The sequence below is a fragment of the Varanus komodoensis genome, unplaced genomic scaffold (assembly GCF_004798865.1).
Source record: "Varanus komodoensis strain SLA01 unplaced genomic scaffold, ASM479886v1 scaffold8, whole genome shotgun sequence".
NCBI classification, from domain to species: domain Eukaryota; kingdom Metazoa; phylum Chordata; class Lepidosauria; order Squamata; family Varanidae; genus Varanus; species Varanus komodoensis.
The window spans coordinates 18,508,189-18,529,958 of record NW_025336481.1 but is presented as its reverse complement, the minus strand read 5'-3'; the positions used below and the strand labels follow the sequence as shown (position 1 = coordinate 18,529,958).

General features: G+C 41.5%; 1 protein-coding gene across 1 annotated transcript; it reads left to right on the top strand.

The window, feature by feature from the left end:
* On the top strand, positions 1–11,772 carry TOB2 (transducer of ERBB2, 2). The gene is made up of 2 exons (XM_044455766.1): positions 1–275; positions 7,304–11,772. The coding sequence occupies exon 2, from the start codon at positions 7,390–7,392 to the stop codon at positions 8,413–8,415; it is 1,026 nt and encodes a 341-aa protein (XP_044311701.1). The 5' UTR covers positions 1–275; positions 7,304–7,389; the 3' UTR covers positions 8,416–11,772.
* The last annotated feature ends 9,998 nt before the right edge of the window (positions 11,773–21,770 follow it).

Genomic DNA, 21,770 nt, shown 5'->3' with positions numbered 1-21,770 from the left:
TTTACTTTGCTCACTTTGGGCCAGGGAGAGGGTGGCTTTAGGTTCCCTGCGGAGGGAGGGAAGGAAGAAGGGGCGCCCCAGTCAACATCCCCTCACCCCACTTCTGATTCGGCCTATAGAAGGGGGAGAAGTTATTCAAATAGCATCCGTTTAATTTAAAAAAAAATCGAACGCCCACTACTACATCAGCACTTTGTGAAAAAGAAACTCCTAAGAAACACCTTGGAAAGAAAAAGAAGCCACCAAATCATCTCAACTGGTGCTGAAAAAAAGAAGTAAGTGATGGCTGATTGCTAGAACTGAGGGGTAGGGGTAAAGAAAAAGAAGTGATTTCCTTAGTTACACCATTTCGATATCGTGGGGTTTAAAAAACATTTAGATCGAGGATGTTTCCCCCACTCCAGTTCAATTTTCTTCAGGTTTTTCTTCTCCCAGTATTCCTTTTTAGAGAGCAGTTTTAATATTATTTTCAGAAGCTGTCGATCTTCCAAGTCTGGTTCTGAGAAGTCATTCTTAGGTTCGTTCTTCTGTTCGCTCCCTCTGAGAATTTTCGGCTTCTGCTCAGATTACGGCTAGATCTGCTCTGCTTCTTTAAAAAAAAAAACCCACGCACACTCTCTTAATATTGCTACATTTCTTAAACTCTTTCCAGAAGTGATTGTCGATGTCTTTAATTTCAGGAGGGAGGGACGTTGAAAGTCATTTGGTATGAATGGATGAAAAATGTCTTCAGTTCACCATTTTGTTTTTGCTCGTTGGTTTGGAGTCGTGGGTGGCCTTTAAAAAAGCCGGAACAAACAAGAAATAATTCGCTAAAAACGAATCTTATGGTTGTTCATGGTGCAATAAATATTTCTCGGTTTTTCCTCCCCCAGGTGTGTATTGCTTAGTAGAGAAAACACGGGAGCTAATTCAGACCCTTTGCTTTCTTTAAGGATTTGAACTGTGGTCATAAACAGATGAAGAGGGAAGGGCTGGAGTGAAGTGGGAAATTTTCCGGGGTTGAGGCCGCAGGATGATCGCTTGTTTCATGAAATTTAGGGGTTAACCCAGCCTGGCTTTGTCAGAAAAGATGGTTCCATCCCTTTTTATGCTAGAACTTTCTTCCTCGCTCCTCGGAATGGAGTCCTGAGGGCCTCTTTAGGGTTTCATGTCACAAACCCAGACAAAAAGAAGTGCGGAAATGAGAGCCCCCTTCCCCCGCTGAAGTGGGGTGAACTTGCTCCCTTATCCCGAAGATTAATAAAGGGGCGGGCCGGGGGTTCAGTAGAATAAAATAGCAGGGATTCTTTACGTAGCATTACATTATCAGGTGTCAGAAGAGCTTTTGTAGTTTTTATCTCATTCATCCTTGTTATCTGCCCTGTGAAGTATATTAGGCCCAGGGACCCCTATGTGGGCTGTAAGGGTATAGGCCTGGCGTTCCGGGCCCAAAATCAACGCTGTATAGGTTATACTTGCCTCAAATTAATTTTGGAGCGTGCTTTTTCTTCCTCCGCACACGCAGTCTTGAAAAGGGATAGAGATGTTTGGGGGGGGGGAGCATATTTTGAAGGTGGGGGAGTGGCGGAGGCTGCTTGTTAGCTGGATTAGATTTTACAGAAAGCTTGGGCATCCGCCTGTAGAAGAGAGCTGGAATTGGCCTGAACTTTTTCCAGACGGAATCTAAAAAGAAAGGTCAGCTCCAGATAACCTTCACTCGGACATAGCCTGTTTTATTCCTTTTCATCCCCGCCCATCCGTTTAGGCCTCCTGTCAAAGCTCCGCTTACTAGGTGGAGGGAAGCATTGCTATCATAGGCGCAATGGAAGCATCATGGGGAGGGGGGTGTTGCCTGGTTTTGCGTTGTAGTAGGAAAGGGAAGTACTTTTCCCTCCGCAAGGGTGAGGAGACATTCCGAGGCCTTGAATGGTTGTCAGTTTGAGGGCCTCAATCCCAGACTCCCTTGGAAGCAGGTTCAGTGACCGTCTGGAGACGGACTTTCAGGTAAACGTGTAAGAATCGGACTGTATTCGTTATTTGTACTACTATCTTTGTAGGCCTAGGATTAAAAGATACAGTGGGGAGAGATTAGGTATGTGTAGGAGAAAGCAGTGGTCTGCTTGCAAAGTGGAAAGTCGAAACGGATATTGATCTACAAATTTAAGAATAAACGGAGAAGACGTTTCTTTCAGCGTAATCCCTTTTCCACCCCACAACCCTCTCCTTATAGGGTAGAAAGAGGGCGAGAAATTCGGCATATTCGATATAATGCACCAACGCAAAATGGCAAGGGTGGGGGGCTTCGTTGAGCAATAGAGTGCGGAGAGCGCATGCGCCGTGGAAAATTTTGTACTGTGCTCCACTGAGCAGGCGTTCCTCGTCTGGGCCAGCTTTGGCGCAAAGCATATTGAGAAGGGTAGTTAAAAGGCAAAGTAGGTCACTCACCCAGGCGCTGCCTGTTGTAGAAGAAACTGAGCTCGCTACGTAGTGTGACTCCCCGGACACTCGGCGCCTGAGGGAAAAGGCTAAGAAAGGGGTTGGGGAGATTTCCTCTACAGGGTTATTACAAGTACCTAATCTGCGAACATTGATGGTGGCACCGATGAGGGTGGGGGATAAGGGGCGGACAGAGCAGGTCCCTTTAGAGCTGATATTAACTTGGCCTGTGTGGGGAGGCCCGAGAGGGAGGTGCCCTGTACGAATAACGCCCACAGACGCAAGTGGTTTTGGCAGAAGTGGGAGTGGATTGTGCAATTGTCGGCCGAGAACGTTTCTCCTTCAGCCTCCCCGTCTCTCATGTTCTGTGGCTGCACCGTCACTTTCTATTACATCTGTGCTTAAGGCAGATATTTAGATTATTTCCATGAAAATTGGGTATGAGTGAGGTGAGACTGCTGAATTTAAAGCTGCTGTTTTGCTTGGGTGTGGCCTGCAAACAGAGCAGACAGTTCTAAGCCTCAGGCATATTTGTTCAAATCACTTTAGGATGGGTAGCATCACAGATTCCCACCCCAAGATAATTGCTTCTTTTTAAACGGGCATTTATTTTAAAGAAAGGTCTGACTAGAAACTTAGCTTGCAAGATTATTAAATTTATTTTCCCCATATAATACAGTAATATGACTGGATTGTTGTAGAATCATGGCATATAAAAGAAATACAACTAGAAATACTGCATTTTGAGACATTGTGAGTTGATGTCAGGATCATTTTTATGCTGAATCATTGGCTATTTTCATAGAGCTTATTATTTAGTTTTATGTCTTGTGTCTGAATCACATGCAAGGTAAATTACTACTTGCTTTGACACATTCAGTTGTAGGCTGTCTTGAGTTGACTTGGATGTTCTATTAAGGAAGTTTTGCCAAGAAAACTACGGGAACAATTCTGACTTACATGCTTTGCCACCTGCAGTTGTCTCCTCTGTAGTTGCCATGTTAACAGTCTAGGGAATAAGGGACCTGGATGAATATAAACTTTATGTGCTGGAGGAAAGCATCATAGAAATAAATATTTTTAAAAAGCACTTTAGAAAGTTAAATGCCTGTTTTTGGCATTTATCATCTTAGTGTAATGAAAAAGTCATACTGCTCTAGGAGTAATAAATCTGTTTCTCTGAAAGGGGAACCGAAGGACACATGGACTGATCTGAGCGACTGTGTTTCTATTCTTTAGCTGCAGATAATCTCAAAGACTGTTAGGAGATTTTCTCTCAAAACATCTCAGTATAGTTTGAATTGAAGAAGGTTTTCTAAATCAGGCAGATAATTTTATATCCAAAGGTTGCAATCCTATGTAAACTTACTTGGAAGTAATGCTCTTTGAATTTAGTGAGATTTAATCCTGTTAATAATTATTCAGAGGTCAACTGAAAGTTGATCAGTTTCCTGTCCAAGAGAATAGACAAGTACATAGGCAGAAATTCTGTCTAATTCCTGAAAAACACTTTTTCTACCACTTTTTGCTGCCCTATAGGGAGAGTTTAGATTTATGCTGTGAATACCAAAGCATGGTATCTGGTTCCAAATTCGTGGTACCTGTGACCTAAAAATATAAAATCTCTTACCTATGTTACCTGTTAACCGTTTCAAACTTGCTAGGCCCTCACCACACCGGACTAAGACTTTGTAGTATAATAAACAGATGCAGAAGTAAACCAGACTTTATAACATAGCTTAGTGTTTTGGCTGATCAGTTGAGAGTATGGTTCCATCTTAAGGAGTTTGTGGCTGCTTATGCATTTGCCTGAAAGTAGTCTTCTTCTAGTTGACCTTTCAGAAAGTTGCCTTGCTCAAATTTCTCCTGTGGCAATTTCCATGTTTATTTTAACAGGCACACTCAGATAGTCATGATAGAACTTCTCATGGTCTAGCAACTCCTGAAATACAAGCTGTAAGGTCTTGGGCTGCTTTCTCAGCATAATAAAGCTACATACAGAGTAAGTTATTTGGAAAACACTTACCTTGCTTGTACCAATTTATGAGGCATAAAAGTCCTGTGCTTATGCACCAAGTTATGTTTTAATACAGAGTTCTGTTTTTATTTTATAATGTTTTAATTAAACATAAACGTCCTGCTGGATCAGGTCAAAGGCCAATCTTGTTCATTATCCTTATTTCCCATAGTGACCAGGCAGATGCTTGTGGCAACCCATAAGCTGGTCAGGGAATAATAGAGCTCTCCTGCTGCTTTTCTTCTGCAGTTAGTATTCAGAGGTATGTTGCCTTTGCTTCTAGAAGTAGCTTACAGCCATCATGTAGTGCCCAACCCTCCATGTAGTTGTCTCATCCATAGTTTAACTGTGCAGTTTTCCTCCACAGGTCACCAACTGAATATGCCATCATGTGGTATTAGTTTCTTATGTGCAACTTAGTCTTGTTCTAAGTATGCTTGTGCAATTTCAAACATGGCAGGCAAATAAACTGGCTCAGATATTCAGAAATAGGATCTAAGGCATACTCTTAATGTGGTAGCTCCCCTTCTTGCTTATGTTGAAATTAAAGTTTTTCTCATTCCTAATTCTTCACATTTTTCCATAGCTACAGATACCAGACCAAACGAAACAGTTTGACATAAAAGCTAGTAGGCACCTTTTGTTTTGTAGTGGATTCTAAGGAAGCAGAGCCTTTGTCTGCTTCTCACCTTCCATTAAAACCTAGACATGCTGCATCTTAGCTGAAAGGCGATAATATGCAGAACTTTCAGTTTAAATAGACTGTAACTTCTCTTCTTAATTTTCTGGGACACCTAGGAGATTATTTGGTAGAATGTAGATTGGAGGTTCTATTGGCAAGTTAGTGGATAATTTTTGGAACCTGATTCTTAATAAAAAGAGAAGTTTTGGTTTGGGAAGCCAAAAGTTTGTCTTGCAAACCACACGGTACTTCCTGAGAGTGCCATGGAGTGCTGGGCCTTCATGAATGCACTACTTGTTGATTGATCTTATTTAGAGTCAGTTGGTACTGCTAATTCATTACCAGTGCTATATTCTGTTTTTGGGAAACTGTCTTAAGAAGAGAGGGCTGCTCTAAATTTTTGTTACCCACTTACCAATTGGCTGTCCAGGATGGGTGGTGTTACCACAGTGGAGTGAATCATCACTTGCAACGCTTTATAGGTATGCATCACTAGCGGGTAGATCTGTACTGTCAGTGTGGGAGTATATGATAAACTGGGCTCTCACATTTGTCATTTTCATGAGTACAGAAGACACTAGTCCATGGCTAGCCAGCTTATATTACTATTAATAGTGCTTAGAGAAAAATTTCTATGATGTTGTGGAGAAGAAAATTTAGAATGACAGGTAGGGCTAAAACTAACAAACACAAATGCAAAGTTCTGCATTTAGACAAAGAAAAATGCACAGGTATAGGAAGGGGAATACCTGGCTTATCAGTACATGAGTCAACAGTGTGATGTGTCTGTTTAAAAATGATTACATTAGTAAAATCATAGTTTCCAGGCATGTGAAATAATAGCTCCACTTTATTCTATATTAGTCAGACATCTTGTGGAGCAAAAGTGTTTATTTCTGGGCACCATACTTTTAAAAGGATATAGGGAAATTAGGATGGATCTAGATGAAAACAAGTAAGGTGACCAGCAATACAGAAAACAAGTGCTATGGGGAAAGATTGAAAGAATTGGTTGTGTGTAGCCTGGAAAAGAGAAGCCTGAGTGTGGACATGAGAACATACTCAAATATCTGAAGGCTGTCATTTAGAAAAGAGAAGGATTTCTTGTCTGCTTACTTCAGAGGCTGATGGTAATTGTGGTCCAAATAATCTGGATCACAGCAGGTCAGAAAAGGCTATAGTTAAGGAATTGTGTGCTTCTACCCACTGGAGATTTTCAAGCATAGATAAACATATCTTGGGGATGCTTTAGCTCTGGATTTCTTGCATTGAGAAAGAACTTAAACTGGATAACTTACAAGGCTCCCTGCAGTTCTGATTATGTCTCATTTGTTGGCAGAGTGCAAATAGTCTAAAGGCACATGAGACAGCTACATTACTGAAATTAAGCAGGTCTGGTCCCTGCTTGCAAGGAAGATCATCTGGGAGCAGCATGTAGCCACCTTCAGTTCCACAGTGCAAGAAAGGCAGTTTATGAGTATAATTTTTAATAAATATCAAGTAAACAGGAATATCCATGTTGTGTCATGCTAAAATACATTTATCAAAAGATTGATTATAGTCAACAAGTATTCTTTCACAATAACATCATGCACAAACTTTTAACACAGATGTAGCACTGAATTTTGGGAATCGGTTTTCTAATGTGTTAGGAAATATGATTGACCCATTTCTTCTCAGTGGCTTAGATCTGAAACCAAACTAATAGGCTATGGATGGGCAAGTAGGCCAAAAATTTGGAGGATCACAATTCCCATTAGCCCTAGCAAAGCATACCTATTGATAAGGAATCATGGGAGTTGTGTACCTCTAGTTTTTTTGGCTTACAAGTTGTCCATGTCTGTGTTAGACCAAATAGGCCTGGTGGAACTGCTTGGAATGAGGAAAGCTCTTCTGGTCTTGTCCATTGAAAACAGTTTACTTTTCTCCAAAACCAAGAAGGCTACAAACTTGTGTTTAAATAAAAATGTTGGGATTATTTGGTATTTTATCAGGTAATAGCAGCCATTTAATAACCTGACTTTAGCCTCCATAACAATCTTAAGTTATGTATTATTAATTAAATTGCATTTGACTAGTTATTGTACTGGTTATTGTCTTCTTCATCTTAAGATATAATTATCATACTGCAATAGTATAAAGGTACCATACTTACTTCTTGTCTTTCATTCTCTCGTCTTTTACAGGATTATTTGGAGCCAAAATCTGTCTATGTTTCTGTCATTTGCCTTTTTTTAATATACTGCCCTAACTTGTTTGCTGTGAAGGGAGTATGCATCTGGAGATCAAAGTTGCTCTGAACTTCATCATCTCATATCTATACAACAAGCTTCCTCGGAGGCGGGCTGACCTGTTTGGTGAAGAGCTAGAGCGGCTGCTGAAGAAAAAATATGAAGGCCATTGGTATCCAGAAAAGCCCTTGAAGGGCTCTGGCTACCGCTGTGTTCATATTGGTGAGACCGTGGATCCTGTAGTGGAGATGGCAGCCAAGAGGAGTGGACTGGCTGTAGAGGATGTGCGAGCCAATGTTCCTGAAGAACTGAGTGTCTGGATTGACCCATTTGAAGTGTCCTACCAGATTGGTGAGAAAGGGTCAGTCAAGGTCTTGTATCTAGATGACAGTGAGGGCTGCAGTGCAGCTGAGTTAGACAAGGAGATTAAGAGCAGCTTCAACCCTGATGCTCAGGTGTTTGTCCCAATTGGAAGCCAGGACAATTCCTTGTCCAATTCTCCATCTCCATCTTTTGGTCAGTCACCCAGCCCTACATTCATCCCCCGCTCTGCCCAGCCCATTACCTTTACCACTGCCACTTTTGCTGCCACAAAGTTTGGTTCAACTAAGATGAAGAAAGGTGGAGGAGCTGGGGCAAGCGCCAGTGGTGCAAATGTTCCACAGCCACAGCAACGTCTGGCCCGGTCACCCACCAATGGCCTGCTGAAGCACAAAGGCCTCTCCCTGTCTATGCATTCTCTGAACTTCATTGGAAGCAGTCCAGCCTCTCAGTCTCAGCTCTCCCCCAATGCCAAGGAGTTTGTTTACAATGGTGGATCACCAGGGGCTAGCAGCCTCTTCTTTGATGGAGTTGCCACTGAGAACCAGGCAAATGGCATCCCTCCGGCATCCCAGTTCAGTGCCAGTGGCAGCAGCAGCAGCAGCTTTGACATGGCTCAGGTCTTTGGTGGGAGCACCAACAGCATCTTTCTGGAGAAGTCGCCCTTCGTGGAAGGACTCAGCTATAATCTGAATGCCATGCAGTATCCCAGCCAGTCGTTCCAGCCAGTTGTTTTGGCCAACTGACCGCCATGAGAGTATTCTGGGGAAAATAATTTCCAAAAAAAGAGAAAAAAATAGAAATATTTGAAATCTTATAAATATAGCTTCTTGGAAAGAGACAAATCCTGATTCGTTGTGTCATGCCAGGGAGCGCTGCTGAAGCACTGATTTTTTTAAAAAAAACATGTATCCTGTGCTGTTTCTTACCCATTGTTAAACACTTAACAAGGAAGGCTATTCTTCTCAGCCTAGCAGTGGTGGGAACCAGAGTCACTTTATTATCTGCCATGCTGCTCTTTGGAACTGGTTCTCAGATATATTTGCTGTAAAGATGGCCTTGTTCAGGGTGTTGTTATGACCCTCAGGCCCATGTGTCTTGATCCCTTCCCCCTTTTTAAAGGTTTGGGGTATGGAAAGGGAATGGTTTTATATTGCTTTTGGATGTGTGACATCTCATGGGCTTCCTGAAGGAGGCTTAAGGCTTGCTTCTCTATATATGTGATGAGTGGCACAGATGGTGAGAGAAAAGCATTTATTGCTTGTACCTTTCCAGTTTCATATTCCTATTGCAAAATAGGAATGGATTAAAGTTCTCAGCTTTTTTTCTTCTCCTTGCCTTTGCTTACATGGTAATGGCAGAATTGTGTATTGAACATGTAACTTTCCTAGAAGCTCCTTTAGCTCTAGGGCAGTACTAGAGGAATAGCGTTTTAGCATGGTTTGCCTCATGCTTACCATTACAAGTCCTTCCTCCTCTTCCTCAGCCCTGTTTAAAGTGTCTGGGGTAAGCTGAACTCTTTAAAAGGTTAGATCCAATGTCAGTTGCTGATACTCTGATGTATAAATAAGAGTCCTGATGCAATTTTTTCTGACTTGTGAGCAAAATTGATCTAAGTATGTTGCACTCTTTCAAGAGTACAAGTGAATGCTGGCTTTTCAGTGTTTTGTGCCTGAGCAGCCCCTGCTGATGCTTCTTAGGACCAATCACCTTGTTTTTATGGGGTTCTGAGCTCTTCTGTTGACAGCTAAATATTTGGTTACTGTTTCTCATGGAAAGGACTCTCTTGAATATAATACAGCACTACATTTTGGCAGGAAATGGAGTGGTAAAGTGTAGATTGCTTTCTGGATGGATGACTTGAGGGTTTGCACTCTGAATTTCATGTCTTTTAAGACTTTTGACCAAAAACCTTATGATTTTTCATTTGAAAGGAAGCAGGTATTCCTGTATGGAAGAGTGCCCTATATATCAGGTCCAGCACAGGTGTGTTCCATCTAGAGATTTCTTGGGGAATGAGATGGGCTTGTAGAATTACCAAGTGACTTAGTGTGGCAAGAAGAAAGTGTTCTCTGATACGAATGTAGAGTCTCTCCTTCCTTATTGTTCTTACTCACTAGAAATCCTAATGATATGCCCTACAATTCCTTTTCCCAGCAAGAGAGGACAGCCTGGAAGACAGAGACAGTAGTGGCCTTCAAGAGTTGAGTGTCTTGCAGTTGAGTTGAGAAAATCTGCTTTTGGCAGCAAAGCTTTCCCTGTCCATGCCTTGTGAGATGCATAGTAGTCCTGCAGTTTAACTAGCTATGGTGATAAGGTGTGCGAGGTCTTCTAGGGAGTTAAGAGTAGTGAAGATATGTAGAGAGAAGGGCTGTGAATAGGTATACACTCTCTCCAACCAACTTGCTTTATGCTCTTCTCCACAGCATAGTTTAGAGTATGTAAAGTCTTGCTTCTGCTGCTTCTTTGTCAAAGTCAAATTGAATAGATAAGCTATGAACTGCTCTTCTAGAGTTCTCCAGTGATTCAGCAAGAGACTTTAATTTTCCACTACCCCCACCCCCAAAGCTGAACTGAGAATTCCCTGCAGGACTGTATATGAGCCTTAAACCTAAACCTTAACTGCCACTAGCATTTGCCCTTCTGTGAAGAACACGTATCTTCTGATGCACTAAATTTCATGCAATTGGTTCCTGGGGAGTATCTCCTGCACAGCCCACATTGTGCAATTCATCGGATATGTGCAGGAAGTCTCTCCAAATGTCCCCCCAAGTTGAGCCCCCTTTTGCCCCCCCCCTTTTCTGGGCTGAGGAAAAGGATACTCAAAGCTATTTCAGCACTCTGGTTATGTTCTGTGACCCACTCAATGGATAAGAAAGGAAGGCAGTATTTGGCACTGATGTGAAATGTAAAGTTTTGTAGGCCTAGAAATGAAAAACTCAAACAAGACACTTAGAACTGGCTCAGCAAAAGGCATTTGTTGTTTGTCCCCCCCGCCCCAACATTACCACTGCCACCTACTTCCCCTTCTAAGTGTATTGTAGACTGCCAAGCTATTACACTGGACTTGAACCATGCCTCCCTCTGTAGGAGAGCTTCTGGCTTCCTATTCATCCAGCATAATATCCTTTGATAACTTACTCCTGGAGGAGAAGCTGCCACAAGCCACTCTGTGGGTGGGCTTATGTACCCTTCTAAGGCTTCACTATTTTGAAGAGAGAGAAACCTCACTAGCACCTGTGATGTCTGACACCGCTTTATTCTGCCAATTGCTTTGGAAAAGAAGTCTGCATACACAAGGAGGAAAAAGGGAGGGACCAACCTCTGTTTCCCAAAGGAACACATACCGTGCTTCAGAAGCATTTCCAGTGCTGGCGACAATGAAACTCACGGCCTCTTTTTGGTCTTCTTGTCTCAAGAGTTAGACGTTCAGCTTCAATTTTATTTTTAAAACCTGCACTAATTTACCTGGTTTCTTAGGAAGAAAAAGAGATTTTTTTTAACTTTTATTTTTATGGGTTTGTGTTAATTTTTTTGTTGTCCGTTTATATTGAATAATTTGCTACATTTGTAAAATGTAAGAGGTATATATAATATATGTATATTTCTAACGTAAAAAAATTGAAATTTTTCTTTTCAAGATTTTTTCTTAGAGGAGAGAAAAATATTTTTTCAGGAAAATTTTAAAAAAGCAGCAGTGAAAGCTCCTTTCTCCCCTCGCTTCCCTCCTTCCTGACCCTTTTTGAAGAGTGAATCAGCAACGAGTGATCTTAGAGGATGGATGAACGCAAAGAGGATAGAATTATGTATGTTTTTTAATGCAGAGGTCCATGCTGTTCTTGCTCGTTTTTTGTTTCGTTTTGTTTTTACAGGCAGGGGGCCATTGAGTAGGGATCCAGAGGGGTTTCTTTGTTTTCTTTTTTTTTCTCTAGTGAAGGAGGAATACAATCAGAGTTTTGTATTCAGAATGTTGTGCAATATTTTGGAACAGGACATTGGCATGTCTAGAGATTTAGTTAAAAACAACAAAGGTTGATCAAATCTGTACAGTTTCTATTGTTCCAGATTTTTTTAAGTTTGTATTAAAAGCATGATATATAATAGCCTCCTGTCTCTGTTGTTTGTGAATGGGAATTAAGGGTTTGTAAGGAGAGGAATAGATTTTCTCTTCAGATATGGTCCAGGTTAGTGGTATAATGTACAGCTAGAAATGTGGGAAGTGCCTTGGGGAAAAAAAGTTGGATCTTTCTGGCATATCAACAGTAAGGACTGTGAAGAGCTAGTTATGCAAATAGCATGGCCATACTCATCCACATTCAGTACCTAATTGGAAATTACTGGAGTTCTTCTGCATTGAAAACCGAAAATGTTAAAATCACGCACTTAATCCAAAGTAGAATTCTCACTAAAGGTTCTTGAATCATCAAACGTAAGCCAAGGAATGCTGTTCAGCACCATAACCTGCCTGGAATTGACTTCATTTTTAATAAAACAATTCTGTGTCTTGAAGAAAAAAGGGTTGGATATAAATCTAATCAGTAAACATTTCTACATTCATTTCACAATTGTGTATTTAATGTGGGGTGATATGAAGGGCCATATAAGGCAAATTACAAGTATAAGGAGTGCCAAGAATTTTGAGGATTACTTCTCTGCTTCCCCTTAATTGCAGTATATTTACCAGCTGTTACTTAATTAGGGGATGCACAATTAGAGGACTTAGGAAGTTGTTTTAAAATTACTTTGTTTTTCCTAGTAGTAGTTACAAGGCAACATAACTAATGTTCATGATTGTCAGAACATTCCACATTATGCCTTAATTTTAAAATAAAAGCCCATTGCTTGACTATTACGTACAGTCTTAGAATTCAGAAATTGCTGGTACGGTCCTAGTTATTGGTGTTTATGATACTTTTCCTACCAACTGCTGAGGGCTGGCCTTGTAAAATGATGCGTGATGTGCCCAGAAATTGTAAACAGATTTAGTAGGGTCTAGGGAGCAGTAGAAATCAACTGTACAGGTCTATAGTGGTAGGCTGCTGATACCTGACAAAGTCAAGAGCTCGGTTGATAGTTATGTGTAAGAGTAAACCAACTGAAATTAATGAGTCAAGTAAATCATGATAAAACTAAGTTCCATTGATTGTAATGAATCTACTTCAAGGGGACTCACTCTGGATCCAACATAAAGCATTGCATTGGCCCAGTGCAGATGCAGGATTTGCTCTCCTGAGGATGCAGTCTAGAGTTGTACTTCTGCTAATAGAGAATTGGTGACATCACTCAAATACTAAAGGCATTCTTTGCGCCTTTTATTACTATTTGTTGTCTAAAATGGTTTTAAAAGTAAGTATTTTGGGGGGGAAATATACAGCTGTTCTTCATGTACCACAAGACCAAACATAGACTTGTCTCTGCAGTAAGCATCAGAAGCTGCCATTGTTAGCCCTGATGCAAGGTAAAGCATACCTTTTTTAAGTTCAACGCCTTGCTATATAAATAACATGAATGCTAAATAAAGTTGGCCAGAACACAACCTTCTGGTAGCCCAGCAGAAAAACCAACACGTTCTAACATGTTTCCAGAAACTCCTGGGTGGTTTCTGCCAAGCCAGGGTGTGGGATGGTGTTTAGACACATAAGAGCGGACTTCCCTAATAAGGAAATTAGGAATCTGAGTCACTGGGAGGAAGATCTACCTGAATGGTGGTAAAAAAAATGTTTTAAAAAATGTTAGGGTGTTTGCTTGCTGCTGCTTTCAGGGCTACAAGAATATCTATTTTAAAGTACTTTTTATCTCACTATTCACCCATAAAGACTCTCAAAACATTTTATACACAATCAGTAAAACAAGACAATGCCTTCCTGCAGGCTTACTAAGAAGAAATTACACACATGAGGAAAAATGGAAAGGCAAGAGGAGAAAAAAGTCTTTTCCAGCAGTGCTTGTGGAATTGTCTTGCTTCTCTCATGTCTCTGTACTGCTTCCTGTAAAAAGACACAATGACAGCCATAACTTAGAGCATTAGTTAAGTTATGCTGGGAGAGAGGCCTTTGCATATGATTGTGTATAGAAGGCTGATATTTCAGTGCTTGGGATGTTGTGAAGACAGAACAGGTTTAGGGAATATTTGGGAATATAAAGTAGTACTGTGACTTCTCAATAGTCTGCCTGCTTCCTGCACACAAGTGGAAGTTCTTAGTTTAAGAGCACTGCAAATTAAGTTTTGCAACTTACCCTGAAAAATTTCATACAGTTTGAACTATTTACATTGGTGACACAACCTTAAGCTGGTTTTTATTTTTCAGTTTTGTTGCTTTTAAATAGTTGATTGAATATTTGTTTACATAGTGCCTCTACCTCAAATAGAATTGCCTAGGAAGTACATGCTGAGGAAAGGACATACATTCTCTGAAGTACAAGATAATGTTAAGAAAAGGAAAATGTACCTTCCACATTTTCCCATCTATTTTGGAACCTGGAACATAGGGATTGTTTCCATTGTAAGAATAGGTCAGTGCCAAACCTGCTTCTAAAATAAAAATCAAATCCCATCAGTACTGCTATGAGAGATCTAAATATGAAATACTAGGAATGTAATGTTTGAAGGAATTCACAGAGGGTTCACCTTAAAATGCTTTGGACCCTAGCTTATAAAGCCTTGATTTTGTCCATCAAATGTTGCACACAGAGTTTAAAAAAAAAATCTGTTGAACCTACAGATACTTTACCCTCCTATTAACCAGGGATCATATTTTAATTTGCAACAGTCATAATGATCCCTGCCCAGTTTCTGGTTTAAATCTCAGCCACTGCTGGTCAAAAGCAGCCCTCATAAACAATTTTTATAGTGTTGCAAAGATGAGTTTAGCCAGTGCAGGACATTAACCCCAATAACAACTAGGCCTAACATACCTGAATTCAGAACTGGTGCCTTCAAGAAAGCTGAACACCAGCATTACCCACTTTAAAACTAAACTGCCTCCCTCTTTCTCAGCTGAACTTGGCATACTGAATAGGGAGAAATGAGAACCACTGGATATCGGGAAGACAGTGGTTTCCTAGGTGTGTGAGACCCAAATAATCCAGGCTGTATGCTGCAACACTCATCTTCCTGACCTGTTTGACAGAGCTGACCTGCTTGAATCATCTAGATTGGTTTGGACTCTGTTGATAAAAGCTACACCTTCAAGAGCTGTGTTTTAAACACACATTTAATAGCACTCTTATGTAATGAATAGTCTTAACATCTATTCCCCAACTCATTATCTTTCCATGGGTCCTTCTGCTACTGCTGCACGATCCCCCCTCTCTGCATTACACCCTTTTTCTGGCTCATGAGTAAAGTACTACTTAACTCTACACAAATTCTTCCCATGCTGGTTTGGTACAGGAAGGTGTAAAGTCTTACATAAACACAGATACATAAGAAATACTTGAGCCAAGATAAGAGGGCTTTTAGAACTATGCATGGTTTCCATGTGCTTTTATGCCTACTTTTCGGGACGCCATCCAACTTAACAGGATATGCTCACCATTCTCCATCAGCAGCACCCTTGAGGGGTGACAGTTCCAGGCCTCCCTTTCTACCCCTGCTGTGTTTCATTCACCTCAAGAAACCTTTTGTGCTTTTCAGAACGGCTGTCCTCTAGCTGTCTCCTTCAGCTTAATTAACTTCTGTAATGAATAGCCAATGGTATATAGTTCTGGGGCAGGGGGTTTAAAAATTGCTGATTCTTGTTTGCAAAGGCAGGGCTGACTTTGAAAGAATCAGTATATTTGAAAAGCAGGCCAATGAGTTCTTGTGCTAAAATGGTCCTCTCTGTTTCAGCTTTGCAGCTGAAAAGAAACTAAAGGAAGTATGTGGAAGCCTCATATGTAATTAGAACAAAGTTCAGCATTGTGTTTCTGCACTCCTGCATTGCAAAGAGGCATGATTTACCAAGATGATTTCTGTGTTAACACGCTGCTGTTGTTGTTGGGAATGACATCCCTTGCCTCAGAAGGGAATCAGCAAGGGAGAGAATGGAATGTGTGTGTCCATCAAGAGACACAAGACAAGGTGTGTCACAAATGTGACAAATAGTTTGAGTCAAACGTCACATTTCTGTATGTGATTCCACATACGCTAGAAAAAAAATAACCTGGTAGCGCTGTCCTCTAGGCGTAACTTGAGCAGGATTTCAGTTTGTTGAGGTGAAAGCGGATGTGAGTAGGCATCTTTAGCTTCAAGATGAGGAACAGTCGTTGCATTCAAGCAGGGCAAGTCAGTTTATGCTGTGCTGTCTGATGACGGGGAGGAGTGGTTAACAGTTCTGCAAGCAGAACTGCTGCTTACATTGTTTACAGGCTCTGCAGCATGGAGCCAGAAATGAAAAGCTAGTAGGTGCTTCCACCTACTTTTGTGACTTCCACCACCTATCCAGTTTACCGTCACTTCGGAAGGCTGCATGCAGTCAACCAGCACATCTAGCCTCTGTGGTCCAGCTTTATTTCCCATGCTTTCCACCAGGACAGTAGGCAGACAGAGCCTGATGCCAGCCCAATATAATCTGTATAACAGCAGCACACTATCATTTGCAGATTTCTCAGAGTGAATGTGTCACTTTCATATTCTGTACTTGAGACACAGGAAGTACCAGAAGTGGCATCCAGATACGTCCCCAGCCTTCTTATTAAACCACTGTGCAAAATGTTGTGCATGTCCCCACACTATCAGTTCTATTATCCACAAATTCTGCTTTCTGTATTGTGTTGATTCCAATAAAATCACTTTTGCATCCTTGCATTATCCAGCAGGCAAAGGAAGCACAAGCCATAGGAAAGTATCTCTGCTGATTACTTCTATCATAACACAATGCAGCATTTGCTAGAAGACCAACACTGCCTAGAACACTGTGTAAAAGGTTGCATGCAACGGCTAGGTTTCCCACACCGTAATTAGTAATAATTAAGGTATCACATATGAGCTCTCCTTTGTATATGGTTCATATGGTTTGCAATTCTATGAATGGAAGAAAAGGGCAAACTAAGGAAGGCACTTTCAGCCAATATATGATGTCGCTGCACACTTCACAGCATGGTTCAATTTCACTGTGCACAGGTGGGGTTAGGGGACTGCAGCAGTTCGCACTTGTATAAAAAGCACTTTAGCTCACACAGCTGCATCATTAGAACACCTAAGCGTGCAGTCCTATATGTGTTTAGAAAGAAAAAAGTCCTACAACTCCCAGCATCCACTAGGCAGCCTAAGGAACAAACATTTGGTAGGGACAATTAAAAAATCTTGAGAGAGGGGGCATCCAGATTCGCCTCAATCGCTAGTCTTGGTGGCCACTGCCAGGCGCACAGCATTTTGCACTGTGGAGATATTTATGTTACTAGGATCAACTGGAACATGCCATGCAGTTCAAGAAGGAAGCTGAGCGAAGCTTGCACTCAGGGCTGCATTCCAGTGCTGGGCAGGATCAAAAGCAAAAGGGGTGGAGGCCAAAGTGCAGTGCAATATGGAACAAAACAACTCAGCATATGGTAGCTTAAGGCTCTTATTGCTGGCATCTTAACTTTAGAAGAGTGCTTAAGAATGAGGGGCAGGGAAGGACTGCATAAAAGCCAGGAAACCACCTGATGATGAGTGGTTGCAAGAAGGCTGGATTTGGCCCCTCTGCCTGAAGTGTCTCAGTTCTTCCTCTCCCCTCCCTTCCCTTGGACAGACAGAAGTTTTGTACGCTGTTTAGGACAGAGTGGGAAAATACAGCAATGTATTTCTGTCTGAGCTATGTCCCTTACCTGTTTTGTACTTCTTACTCTTTGACTGGGTTTGGATGACATGGCAATCCAGGATGGGCAACTAGCCATGGTGGTTGTTGTGTCATGTGAATGCAAAGCACTTCCTGCCAACCCTGACTTCTTATAGGGGTTGTTGATCCATGATGAGATGGTGTTCCATCCAAACCTGGAGATTAACCTCATCATGGTTCCAGGGAAGGGGTAAACGAACAAAAACAACAACAACAACAACAACAAAAACCCTTATTGTTTTTGGTGTGTAATCCTGAGCCAGCACCTGTAATAGTTGCTCCATCATGTGCCCAAGTCACATTTTGGAGTGATTACTGGTTCCCTCTATCTGAGTAGAACCATAATTGCAATTGCATAATTGTGATTGTAATCCCTTTTTGCTCACTGTGGCTATTTTATTCTCCATCTTTTTTTCTCTATTTTTTCTTTCTATCTTTTCTCTCTCCCTCCCTCTCTCTTGCTTTGTTTTTGTTCTAGAGATGACTTTTTACCATCTCCAAAATGACAGCCACCCACTGTCCCTCCAACATACCCAAAATATACATTGGAAGGGCTGTCAGTGGCGGAATTCTATAGGGCTTAGTGTTCCCCAATAGTTCATGGCGTCTCTATTGTTTCCTCACTTATCGTACCCTCCAGGTACTCAGCAAAGTGAAGATCATGAGGTCAACCCCTATTTGGGAACCCTTCTTTGGACAGTCATCAAAAGGCTTTTCTTTTACAACTCTGGAAAATCTCTGCAATCGTTTTCGGCAGGAAAATATGTAGTCGTGAGTTCCCTGTTCATGAGAGCAAGAGACCACCCCTTTCCTCACATGAGCCTGCCCACCTTTCATGAGCACCTGCACTTCGGTCAGAGAGGCAGGTGCTGGTCAAAGGGCCCTTTCAACTGGAGCATGCCCAGCTATGGCATTGTCTGGCAACCAATTTAGTATTTTACAGTGTCATGCAAAGTCCTTTTTATGGCCAGCTTTCCAGCATGTCACATAGGATTGTGCTAATCAGAATAAATCTGGGTTATACTGGGTTTTAATTCCTCAGCTGGGCTTTAAATTTTATATTTTTGTGCATATAGATATATAGATGTATATTACCTGGTTAGTTTAAGCTATGTTGGTATTTCTGCTAAGTTTATTTATTTGATGCATACCCTGAGTTTCTACCAAAAAAGCACCCAGGTCAGATGGGAAAATTTTCTAAAATATAAAAAACAGTGAGCTTTCTACTACAGATTTGGTAAAGGGTGACCCCAGTTTGGCAGGCCATTAACAGTTTTGAAAACTGAGAACTGCTTGTGCCATTCATGAGGCAATAACTTACATGCCTCTAGGATTGGAACTGGAACAGCAGCATCTACAAAACAAAAGTATTAATTAATTTATTGATTAATTACTTTCTATACCTCCTAATAGCTGAAGCTCTCTTGGTAGTATTTACTGCTAGTAATTCACATACGAAAAATATTACATTTCATCCATTCCTCAAAGGCAAACCCATCCCATTCCAAGGACAGAGCTCTGTAACAGAAAACACAGGCCTACTGCCAAAAAATGGTGGCCCAGTGTTGAAGGTCTTCCTTCCTCAGTAATGTTTAGTTAAACTTTACCTGTGTGCTGACATTATTCCTCACTCCTCTCCCCCACCCTCAGCAATTATGTGCTTCACACGTTGGGAAAGGTAGAATGACATTAAATATGAGTAAGCTGAATCAGATACTATGAAATGGAAAGGCAGGAAATCTATATGGGGCAGATGATTTTGGTGGCAGCCCTGAATTCTTCATAATGTCTAGTAGGAATGTACAGCAGGAAGAACAAGTTGCTGTAGTAAATTATGCCACTTTGCTAAGGATACCTCCAAGATTCATGTTTGCAAATAGGCGTCACTTCCTCATGCCTTAAATTGCACACTACTACTACACATAAACAAAAATTAATGTGCAAAGAAGCCCTGAAAATTAGACTGACACCAAAAATGCTGCTGTGAGTGCCCAACATACAATCCCCCAGCTTCTTGCATAAATTTGCATTGTAGGAGGCACTCTCCCAGTAACAACCATACAAAGGGCAAATGCTATTTTCCTCTTAAAAGATGTCACAGCCTCTGGTGTCTATAACACAGATCTCTGCTTTAGAAGAGAGATTGCAGTAGAAAAGATACTTTTTCCACTGTCCAACAGACAAAAGAGACGCAACCGTAGTACTCGTAACATCAAAATGAAGATTGGAGAGAGGACTGGAGAAGTTGGAAAGAAGCCCCATTCCTGCTAGCTGAGCAACTTAAAACATATTTTAGGGTAGGGAGCTTTCCCATGAAAAACATGGCATTGTGCAAGTCTGTTGTCCTGGTGTTACGGTTGTGCCATCACACATGACCAGCCTAGAAGTGAGGAGAGATGTGGCAAACAAAAGCATCATAGGCACAGTGCTCTGGCTTCTACTTTTGCACAAATTTTACAATTTTGCAGGGAAGAGCACAGTTGCACAGGTGTTATACTTGACAGCTTTTACCCTTAAAAAATAAAAGCAAATTTATCAGTAGCACCAGGAAACAGATAAAGGCAAAACATTCAATCATATCTCAAAACCTTCCGAAGGATTCTTTCCTGGGGATATGAGCAAACCATGACTTCAACTGGGGGCAACAGGGCTTATCCTGAGAATCTCTCTTCAGAGCCATTTCTCAACCTTGGAGCGTCAAAGAGTGCCTCTGAATACAGGCATCATACCTTTCCTTCTCCACAGCCAGTTTCCATTCATTTGGGTTTTTGGGTAAAAGCTTTTAGAATGTCATCACTGCAGATGAAGCTGAAGCAAAAGGCTCATCGCTTCTGCAACTGGGAGAATTTGTCTTGCATTTGCATGAGAGATGCATAAACATTCAGCTTTCACGATAGGAAAGGGGGAATGAGCAAGGGGTGAGATACAACCCAAGCCTAGGAAATGGAGGGAAGGAACCCATTTCCCTCCAAACAAGCCAGTTATGTCAGCTAGTGAGGCAGCTGCCAACACAGTTAAGAACAGAGAAAACAACCATGTAAGCACAAATGAGTGAACAATCTCTCTGCCTGTGCTTCTCCCATTCCCTTTGGAACAGCCCTATAAATAGAGTCTTCTATTCTGGCCCTCTTGACGTCAGGCTCCCAGCTCCTTCACTCTCCACTCCTTAACTCTCAGCTAGTCTCCGAGCTGGCAAGCAGAGAGAGGCTGATGCTGCTTGTGGCAGCTGCTGCTGTGAGTTAACCCCTCCTTTGTCCTCAACTCATTACTTTTCTGCATTGCCCATTTTCTGACTCTAAACTCTAAATCAATCCAAAAATATCCCTTGGATGCCTTGAAACAGATCAAATCACATGCATGTCATTTTGGCTGAATAGTGGATTAGCCCTGTATTCTATTCCCTGCATGCTTGGTCAATTGAAAGAATATTATTTAATGTTGTTAACATTAAAAAGCTACTATACACTAAAGCTATACCTGTCTTCCTTCACGGTCCCCCCTCAAGGGCTGGTCAAAAGTTACTAACACACATGTGATGGATCCCTGCAGTTCCTCAGCAAATATATGCAATGGCACAGAAGTAGGGCAAAATATTCACATGAGAAATGACTCTTGGATTCCTCAGCTGAAAGACAGCGGTGCTCTTTTCCAGTCTGAAGCGTCTGTGAGCTAGGATTCCGAACAGCATGTACACATCAAGGGAAATCAAGGCACTTGCTTAACATTAAGGCTGCAGTCCTGTGCACATTTCTCTGTGAGTCAGCTCCACTGAGGGGCTTATTTCTGAGTAAGCATGCCCAGGACTGCACTGTAAGAGGATCGCAGTACAACAGCAGACAAATGCCATAAGTATAAGTTCCAGAGGCACCGCATATTAAAGATAATTGAAAATATCAATTTTGGAATATGGTTTTTCTTGTGGGCTAGGAGAAAGGAAGGTTTTTCATTTAAGAGCATATGTTTACTTTCAGTCAACATCTCTGCCCTAAAATATATCCTTGATCTTCTAGCAAAATTGTCACATCCAGTGGCCGCCTGACACCCCAATGGAAGCTTCCAGTTTCTATGGGTCAAGAATAAGAGATTTGCTACTCTTCATAGCCCAAGTGCAGGAACAGTTAAGCGTTCTGCACCTGTTCCATTCATGAATCTTCTTGAGCCATAATCCCACCAACACTACCCACAAAAATGGAAGAAACATCTCCCTCCTTTTCATGGATCACTGTCCCACTCAGTTCTCTGAGACTGCTACAGAAAACAGAGCGTGGTGAACTTCCACACCCATTGCCATTGTCTTAATG

Coding starts and splice junctions, on each gene's coding strand:
- TOB2 (XM_044455766.1), top strand. CDS start 7,390: ATGCATCTGGAGATCAAAGTTGCTCTGAACTTCATCATCTCATATCTA.